This window comes from Vigna angularis, chromosome 2 (genome assembly GCF_016808095.1).
Source record: "Vigna angularis cultivar LongXiaoDou No.4 chromosome 2, ASM1680809v1, whole genome shotgun sequence".
In the NCBI taxonomy this organism is placed as follows: Eukaryota; Viridiplantae; Streptophyta; class Magnoliopsida; order Fabales; family Fabaceae; genus Vigna; species Vigna angularis.
The window spans coordinates 36,999,514-37,009,660 of NC_068971.1; the positions used below are offsets into that span (position 1 = coordinate 36,999,514).

Below are 10,147 nucleotides of genomic sequence, written 5' to 3' on the forward strand. Positions count from 1 at the left end.
TTATTTCCTGCTATTATAATTTGTCCTTTTTCCTTCCATTATTGAGTTGTATAAATACACTCAATATTATTGGTGGAGCTTAATATTATCCCAGAAAGGAAAAAAAAAAAAAGATAAGCTCAATTATATTATATGAATATGATTTGTACTTTCTTTTTCGAAACACGGTTCTTGCACTCTGAAAATTGACTTTTAATATAGAAATTAAAACATATATATAATTTCATATCTCTATTTTATTCAATTATAACTTTGTTCTTTTATATTTTTAAATATAGATATTTAATATCTTTATTCTAGAAATTATATAATTTTTATCCAATCCTTAAAATTGTCTACTTTATTTTTTTATTTTAGTTAATTAAGTGATTTTTTTCTTTAATATTTCTATGAAAGAAACATGCATCAAAATGCCACTTAAATATCTCCAATCTTATTATCAACCTTTTCATGATTTTGACTATTAAAAACATCACATGATACATTTTTACATTTATTTGATCTATATTGCAAGAATAAAATTATTATAAAAGTATAAATTTTTATATTTTTTGAAAAAGAATAAAGTTAAATTAGTGTAAAAGGTTTAAGTGAATGAAAGAATCATTTTTTCTAAAAACATAAATGAAAATATCAAATATGCACGAAAGGAACTAACTTGAAAATTTATTTGTAATTGAGAAAATCAACCAAACTGTAAACACAAACTAATCTCATATGCATGAAAGTGTGATGTTCCCAGAAAAGTTCAGGCCACCTACTTTTATGATGAACTGACAAATAATTTCTTGGTAATAATTTAACAACCAATCTAAGTACAAAAAAATACAAATCCAGCACCAAAACTAAATGGAAAAGAAGGAAACAAATCGTGATTTTTCCACTGTAAGCCAAACAATTTTGGCTGCTGAAGTATTGTGCCCTGTTATGCAATTAAGTAATGTCAAACTCTGAGTTTCATACCAAAGACCGTTTTATACAAAACAAACCAAAAATACTTTATCGCCCTCTTTCAAATGCGTCAAAGCAACGAACTCTGTACAAAACTTCAAAGGTATCTCAAGAACTCATATTTTAAGGTTTACTTTCAACTAACCATTGTATTAAACTTTCAGTTTTAAATTTTCTGTCATGGCAATTCTCAAGATTACCAAAAAGCACCATAAGCATTTCAACAACCCTTTCCCTTCTTCAGTTTCAACCACCATCCCTTATGTCCAAGGTTCTCTCTTCTTCAATTCCAAAAGAGTTCCTTCGGATCAGACCTTCTCAATTGGCAGTGATTTTCAGCTTTCTTGGACCTCCGACAATGGAGGGCACCTCTCGATTTCGCACCTTTCTCAACAAACCAGACCCATTTGGTCTACTATCCCTGGACAGGCTTTTGTCTCGGCTGCACTGGTTGACACAGAATTGGAAGAAAGTAGAGGATCCTTTCTTGTCAAAGATAAAGATGTTCATATGGTTTGCAATCACCAAACCATTGAGGATATTAGGATCATTGAGGATATTGGGGTGATCAATGGTCAATTTGATCATCATTTGGAATGTGAAATGCCAGATTCTACTTCTGTGTATCGAAGGTTGGAAAAGAAAACTGATGCTCAAGAGATTCCGATTCCTACTTTGATGATCACAGGAAGGCTTTTCAATATGACTAAGAAGAGTAAAAGGTTTCAAAAGCATGGCATTCAAGCAACTATGCAGTTTGAGGCAAAAGGACCTTCTGTGTATGCAAGGTATTGGGTTTTGTTCAATCAGAAAACCAACCATGAGGTTGGGTTTCAAGTGAAGATTGAGAAACCTAACTTCACCTCCCGCAACCAAGTCTCTAAAACAGTTTCAGGAGGGTACCAGGGCTTCAAGAGGGGACGGAATAATAGGAAAAAGAGACTGGGTTGGTGTTGGTACCTTTCTAGGCCAAGAGGGTTTTTGCTAGTCTCTTCAGTGGAGGAAGAGATAGCAGACTTGGATATTCTAAAACCAGAAGAGTTCAATAGAGTGTGGTTGACATATGCAAGTGATGAGAATGAGAGGTTTTATGGCTTTGGGGAGCAATTTTCTCACATGAACTTCAAAGGCAAAAGGGTGCCCATATTTGTTCAAGAACAAGGTATTGGCAGAGGAGATCAACCCATAACCCTGGCTGCTAACTTGATTAGTTACAGGTAGTGTAATGTACAGCTTTATAAGCCTAATTCAAATTAGTAAGTCATAAAAACACACACACACATATATATTTATATATTGTTGAAAACGCAGTGAATTATGACATTTTGTTATTATTGGCAGGGCAGGAGGTGATTGGAGTACAACTTATGCTCCTTCTCCCTTCTACATAACGTCAAGAATGAGGTCTGTCTGGCTTGAAGGATATGATTATACTGTTTTCGATCTTACTAAACTAGACAGAGTACAGATACAGGTATGGTTACAAAAATTTAGAGATATGGTTAAAGTATTCATGTTAACCGGACTGATCTATACCAAAAAATACCGTTCAAAATTAGAGTAATTAGTACAAAGAAACTTTGAAATTGTGCAGTGAATATTGGAAAATGTTGAGCACTGCATTAGGATGAATGGATCTTTTTGAAAATAAAGTAAAATTAGCGCAGTGGTAAATATTTGTATCACATGATGAATGTGGTAAAATATCTAAAAGAATTGGTATAGGATGACTGATGAATTTAATAATACAGCCAAGAAATTAAACTATGATTGATAACTGTGCATCAAGAAATAAAGAATACATTATGTGTCGGACTTCAACATTTTCGAACATTCTGAATTATTATAATCTCATTAAATCATGATTTAAATGTGTGTGTATTTGTAATTAAAGCTTACATTATCCCATATTTTGTACCGTGGAGCTTGCAGATACATGGAAACTCTGCTGAAGGGAGGATATTGCATGGAAACTCACCTTGTGAACTGATTGAACGTTTCACAGAAAGCATTGGAAGGCTACCTGAGCTTCCAGAATGGATTATATCTGGTGCAATAGTTGGAATGCAAGGTGGCACTGATGCTGTACGTCATATCTGGGATGAACTAAGGACCTATGATGTTCCTATCTCGGCATTTTGGTTGCAGGTAATCCCTCAAACCTACATTTAAAAAGAAAGGAAAAACAAAAGTACTTCAAAGTCATATGCACTCTTTGGATCTATGTAGTTTCAACAAACATGTAACTCACAGTTCAGTTTGCTTCTGTAGACGATATATTTTTCTTGATTCAATCCGAGCATATACAATAATTTAAGTGGTGTATTTTGTTTGACTGATGTTACATACATAGATTTCTAACTCAACTGGTAACTACTGGAAATCAACTTAGTTCCCACAACTTGTGATGAACACACTCAATACCATTCTTTGATATTTTTAATTTGATTACTTGTGGCAACTGTGCAGGATTGGGTGGGGCAGAGAAAAACATTGATTGGTTCACAGCTCTGGTGGAATTGGGAAGTGGATTCACAAAGGTATTGGGGATGGAAAAAACTTATTGAAGATCTTAGATCTCAGAACATAAAAGTTATGACATATTGCAATCCCTGTCTAGCTCCGGTAATGCTTCCTTTGAATCACTTCAAGTATAAATATTGTAGTCTCTAACTTGTTTTCTTCAATAAACTGCATTTTATCGTTAGTGGAAGTAATTCATGATTGGTCTCTTGCTTTGCTACCATAATTTCATTTTGCTAAGTGCAATTGTAAGATAAGACATGTGGCTAGTTTAGGAAAATTGAGATAATGTCACTAGTATAATACTTATTTTTCTTTGTCTAATCCTATAGGTTGATGAGAAACAAAACAAAAGGAGAAACCTCTTTGAGGAGGCAAAACAGTTGGACATATTGGTAAAAGACAGCAATGGAAATCCATACATGGTTCCAAACACGGCTTTTGATGTAGGAATGCTAGATCTAACGCACCCAAAAACTGCAACTTGGTTCAAGCAAATTCTTGGAGACATGGTGAATGATGGAGTTAGAGGATGGATGGCTGATTTTGGTGAGGGCCTTCCTGTTGATGCTGTTTTATACTCAGGTTTGCCTTAACTATCTTTATTTCTCCCAACACTTTTTCTCAGTGTAAAATTCTGACCTGCTTCACGAGGACTTTCTTATGGCAGTAGATTGTAAAACACAGAAAAAGTGGATTAATTTAAGAAACTAACTCGTTTGTGCTATTGGCTACAATGCATATCTCTTATCTTCTGCAAAAACATTCTTCCAGGATAATTTTCTGAACATTTTCTTATCATCCAACTTCCTAACCAAAAAAATGAGAGAACAAAACTAGACCGAGCATGTAATTATTACTAAGAAGATACACCCTCCGTTTCAGGTGAAGATCCCATTTCAGCTCATAACAGATACCCGGAACTATGGGCCAAAATTAACAGAGAGATTGTGGAAGAATGGAAAAGTAACTCCTTGGACAAGGTAAAGAAAGACCAAGAAGAAGGTTTGGTTTTCTTCATGAGAGCTGGTTTTAGAGATAGCCCTAAGTGGGGGATGTTATTTTGGGAAGGAGACCAAATGGTCAGTTGGCAAAGAAATGATGGAATAAAGAGCTCTGTTGTTGGCCTTCTGAGCAGTGGAATTTCTGGCTATGCCTTTAATCACAGTGACATTGGAGGATATTGTACAGTAAACTTACCTATAGTCAAATATAATAGAAGTGAAGAATTGCTTTTGCGGTGGATGGAGCTAAATTCTTTCACCATAGTCTTCCGTACCCATGAAGTAAGTAAAATACCTGCAATAGTCATACACTTTTCATCATGATTATATTTTCTTCTTCTATCTCTATAATCACTATAGAAGTACTCAACAAGGATACATTTATGACAACAAGAAATTGGCTAAACAATGGAAGTTTTTATTCTTTGACATTATAGTGTATTACACTACTTAAGAAAGGGAGCTTCACCCTTAAAAATAAATATGGTCAGACCACAAATATTTTTTAACTTTTCTTGCCTTTGTCTTTGATCTTCAAAATTTACTAAAATAATAGTGGTATGGACCATATGGAGTGAAGCAACTTAGCTGATATACTAATGTAAAGAGTTGATTCAAGAAATACTAAAATCTGAATTAATAAGGATATAATCATATAGCTAAACAGGTAACCTTTTATTCAATAAGTTTCGTCATATAAAGTTTGCATAGCAATGAGTCACTGATGCTTGAACTGTATGCAGGGAAACAAACCATCCTGCAACAGCCAGTTTTACTCAAACCAGCAGACAATGTCACACTTTGCACGTTTTGCAAAAGTATACAAAGCATGGACATTTTATCGAATTCAGCTGGTTAAGGTGATCACAACATTTATCTATACAGACTAATTAAATATATATGAACCATTAGGCATTCAAAGCGGTCCTTTCCATTCTTTTTCTAAGCAGGAAGCTGCCCAGAAAGGATTGCCTGTATGCCGCCATCTATTTCTCCATTATCCGACTGATGAACGCGTGCAACGTTTGAGTTATCAGCAGTTCTTGGTTGGTTCTGAGTTCCTAGTGGTTCCTGTCCTTGACAAAGGAAAGAGAAAAGTTAGAGCTTATTTTCCATTGGGGGAGAGTAGCAGTTGGGTTCATATATGGACAGGAAAAGTATTTTCCAAACAAGGAAGTGAAGAATGGGTAGAAGCTCCAATAGGATATCCTGCTGTATTTGTTAAGGTTGGCTCTCATGTTGGAGAAATTTTTTTGAATAACCTAAGAAGTTTAGGCATTCTTTAATATAGCATTCATCAAAGTTGGATGAATCTCAGATATGTAACATAGCATTAGTTACTTATCAATTCATGCCACTGAATTAATTTAGTTATTTGTATCATTGCAACCAAAGCTAGTGTAAAGAAATAGTTGAAAGGATCTTAATCACTTATATTACACTCATTAAACTTCATAATATAGAACATTAGCTCACTAGTTTGTTAGTACAACTTCCACATTCATTTCCAGCAAATAGCTCTGCAAATAAAATAAAACATAAGGAAAATGACACATAAGTGCTACATGGGTAAGTGTGAAACAGCAGCTTTAAGTGTGTCGAAAGCTTGTTGGGCCTCCTCATTCCAACCAAAACCCTCGTTCTACACAATTGAGTTAGAGTTTTGGCGATTTTGCCATAATCCTGAACAAAACGTCTGTAATGCCCTGTTAGTTCTAGGAATCCTCATAAAGCGGTGATATCCCTAGGAGTTGGCCACTTCCACATAGCCTCCACCTTCTTGAGGTTAGCTGATACTCCCTTGCCTGATACAATATGGCCAAAACTACATTTCTTTTTGTTAACCTTCAATTTATGCTCTTGAAGCACTTGCAAAACATGTGCCAAATGTTGAACATGCAATTCAATTGTGGGGTTCTAAACTAGGATATCATTGAAAAAAACAAACACAAATTTCCTAAAGAAAGGCCGAAGAACCTCATTCATGAGTGACTGAAAAGTTGCTGGGGCATTTGTCAATGCGAATAGCATGACCATAAATTCGTAACGACTAATATGCGTCCTAAAAGCCGTTTTCTCAATGTCCTCTTCTTTCATAATAATTTGGTGATATTCTGATTTCAAATCTAATTTAAAGAACACTTAGCTCCTGTATCGGAAATTGTGAGGAATGGTTATTTTCTTGATAGTCATGTAATCTATGCAAAACCTCCATCCACTATCTGTTTTCCGCACTAAAATAATAGGACTGGAATAAGGACTAATACTGGGCCGAATGATACCCATATCATGAATCAACTTTTCAATCTTGTTTTTCTGGTAATGAGTAGAGAGTATTTGTATGGTCGAAGGTTTGGAATGGAAACTCCCTCTTTAAGACGTATAGCGTGATCTTGTTTTAGGCTAGGCGGTAGTCCTTCCAAGTCCTGAAAAAACTGTATGTTTGATTCCAAAACTTTTACCACTTCTGACGACACTATAGCATTACCTTCTTCATTATTCTCCTGAACCACATCTACCAAGAAGCCTGTATCATCTTTCCGAAATTCATTCATCAACTTTTTGTAAAGAAGTTGCAGTTGTAGATAAAGTTGGGTCACCACTCATCGTATGCTGAATTTCACCCCTCCCTATGGTTAGCTTTAGTTTTCCAAAAATCGGCCTTGACTTCTCTTAAACTCGCCAACCATTTCAATCCCAAAACCACATCCGCTCCTCTAATTTCAAAAATGAAGAAGTCTCGTTGAATCTTCAACGCTTGTAACTGTAATGAATGAAAAGGATGTGGGACCAAAAGTAGAGGCTGAGTGCAGGAGAAGCACACGTGTGAAGTGGGCCAGCTCAAAATTACGTAGATTTGAGTGTTGACAGGGAGTACAAATTCTGTTAGAGTACATCTCTCTGGGACAAATTCTCTCTGAAATTTCTGTTACTCTTGTTTTGTGCCTTTTCAATGTACCTGACTATCCTGGTAGCAGCAGGGAAGATCAGTGGAATCTGTCATTAATAAACAATTTTGCTAACAATTCATATTTCTACTCTGTTGTTTTACTTGCCCTGTTCCTTATAAATAACAGAAACTCCAGCACAAACCCTGTACACTTTCCTTGACACTGCACCTTACGCCCATCTCCTACCTCCACCACATAAAGGAGAGTTTCAACTGGTTCTAACCTGCACCTGCACATAAATTCCTTAGAGATGAAATTATGTGATGCCCCAAAATCTAACAAGACCACAACCTTCGTATCTCCGATTTTGCCCCAAACCTTCCATGATTTCTTTGTGATGAGTCCTGCCATGGCAAAGATGGATGAATGCACAATTCTTGCTCCTTCATCTATCTTTTCAGAGTCCTCCGTGTCATCCAAGATTCCATCACCATCCGCTACATCATGTTCTGTTACTAACAACATGTGTAACTGCTTGTTACTGTTAGGTCTGAATTTCTCATCACATATGAAACACAAACCTTTCCTAATCTTATCCTGCATTTCTTCAGCAGATAATTTTCTGAAAGGAGTCCCACGATTGCGGTTGATTCCTTGATTCTTAGTAGTAGGATTGATTGTCCCAGCTGCGTCTTCTTTTCCTCTTCCTTTATTCTCCGTTGTTCCCCTTCCTTTGGACATAATTCGTATTTTATCTTCAACCATCTGAGCTTTCATCATCAATTCCTTCAGATTGGAAGGATCATACAGCTTCGCTTCAGCTTTAATGTCTTCTTTCAATCCATTCAAGAATATAGTCTTGTCATATTCCTTTAATAGCCCGGCATATTCCTCAAATTGTTTTATGTAATTTTCTACAGTATCTGTATGTGTTAAGGCTATCAAGATTTCAAATGGACTCTTTAACATGTTGGGTTGAAATTTTCTTACCACTGCCAACTAAAAAGATTCCCAAGTTGGATTAGGATTACAAGATTCCTACCATTAAAACCAATTTGGAGCCTTCCCTTACAAAGCAATCACCATTGCTTGCATTCTTTTTTATACTTCTTTCAAACGGAAATATCGCTCCAATCTATTCATCCACCCAAAAGCTTCTTCTCCCACAAAGATAGAAATATCCAATTTTCTCCACCTGTGATTGACATTGCGGTTTCCATGCTTCTTCTTCTCCTGCGGCCGCTCCTGCTGCTATCATTTTGTGATCTATTATGGATTTTGAACCAGAAATTTTTTCAACAACCACTGTAAGACCACTAATAAGATTTTCCAACCTTTGAAACCGTTCCTGTTGTTCATTTTCTGCCTTCTCTTTATCACGGAGAGCTTCTTGTAACATGCGCTCTAATACATCTAATCTAGATTCCATCCTGGTATTGACCATAACCCTCCATGCGATCACCACAGGATCAAGACCGAAGTTCTGAATACCAGTTGATAGAACTGCGTATTAAGAAATGAAATACAAGACTCTATCTTGAAAATCTTTATTGCTTTACTCCAATTCTGCACCTACCAATGTAGTAGGTATAGAATGTTACAAAGTGTTTTCCCAATTGAGGTTGTTAGAGAGAACCTCACTCTCCACAACAATTCTCCTGATCTTTTCCCTTTTCTTAAAAACTGCTACCCACCACTAACCCTGGACTATTTATAATAGTCCGATAGAGTTGGCACACCCCTTATTTATTCCGTCTCTTATATACCATGCCAAACCTATCAGATTTGATTAAATAAGTTACACAAACAACGTGAAAAATTCCCTAGCCTCGTTCAATGATATTTTTTCCTCGAACATCTTGACTACGGGATGTATAGACAGTTCTCTTCACGAAAGCTTGATAGACGAAGTAACAGATTCTACTTTAAATAGAAGTTTCAGGTCTTACACTTACATAATTTTTTGTTCATGCTCATATCTCTAGAAACTGTCTTTAATTGAGCCAAATAACGTCGTGTAATTCATCTAGCCGCCTTGTTATTGTAGTTGCTGCTCATGTTCCTGCATCTATTTCACCTTTACCTCATGGTTAAGAGAAAACAGAAAAGATGGTACTGTGTTTAACATAACACACAGACAACAGGAATAATTTGAAACTTGGTTGGAAGGAATTCGTCTATCCTCACAACCTACTTCCTCCTAACCTCATATCTGTGCAGCTTTCCTCATGTGATTATGTTGTCTCCGACATAGTTTGTGCACTCCTGCCTTTCTAATTCAGGCACATATCTAAATATGCTTCTTGCACATGACTACATGAGCCAGAAACATTTTTGGTTGAAAATACTTGTTATGTCCATTCTATAAGAACTCAGAAATAACACTTCTAAAAGTTATCATGACCCTCTTGTAGGGAGGTTTAACACACCTAGATACATATAGATTTCCTAGTAAGATATTGTCTATTTTGAACCAAAGTCTTACGGATTTGTTTATGGTAATCCAAAAAATTTTTTACTAATAGAGGTATTTATGTGTATATAAACTCTCTCTTATTTTTGTTTGTACCAAATACCTCTCATGTAAGCATTTTTCTGGGACAATGAGAAAGCAATTATTTCTACGTAGACAACAAGAACCTAAGCATTCTATATCATTCAAAACCATAAGAAACCAAAGCTAAGTCAAGTTATTTCAAAGTGAAGTACTGAAATCCCATCTTTTGTAGCAAGCAATGAGGGTTAGGTTCTTGGTGACATTACCACCACATCCTTCTT

General features: G+C 35.8%; 1 protein-coding gene across 2 annotated transcripts; it reads left to right on the forward strand.

Annotated features, from left to right (window-relative positions):
* The first annotated feature begins 788 nt into the window (after positions 1 to 788).
* LOC108329550 (uncharacterized) lies at positions 789 to 5,848 on the forward strand. 2 transcript variants are annotated; one of them, XM_017563809.2, is made up of 9 exons: positions 789 to 1,054; positions 1,147 to 2,168; positions 2,293 to 2,425; positions 2,884 to 3,099; positions 3,421 to 3,576; positions 3,807 to 4,059; positions 4,360 to 4,760; positions 5,222 to 5,338; positions 5,429 to 5,848. In XM_017563809.2, the coding sequence occupies exons 1-9, from the start codon at positions 941 to 943 to the stop codon at positions 5,762 to 5,764; spliced, it is 2,748 nt and encodes a 915-aa protein (XP_017419298.1). In that variant the 5' UTR covers positions 789 to 940; the 3' UTR covers positions 5,765 to 5,848. The 2 variants fall into 2 exon arrangements, with proteins under 2 accessions (XP_017419298.1, XP_017419299.1); XM_017563810.2 differs by having other exon boundaries at positions 914 to 2,168.
* Positions 5,849 to 10,147: the final 4,299 nt, after the last annotated feature.

Coding starts and splice junctions, on each gene's coding strand:
- LOC108329550 (XM_017563809.2), top strand. CDS start 941: ATGTCAAACTCTGAGTTTCATACCAAAGACCGTTTTATACAAAACAAA. Junction 4,060..4,359: donor TGATGCTGTTTTATACTCAG/GTTTGCCTTAAC, acceptor CCTCCGTTTCAG/GTGAAGATCCCATTTCAGCT. Junction 4,761..5,221: donor TAGTCTTCCGTACCCATGAA/GTAAGTAAAATA, acceptor AACTGTATGCAG/GGAAACAAACCATCCTGCAA.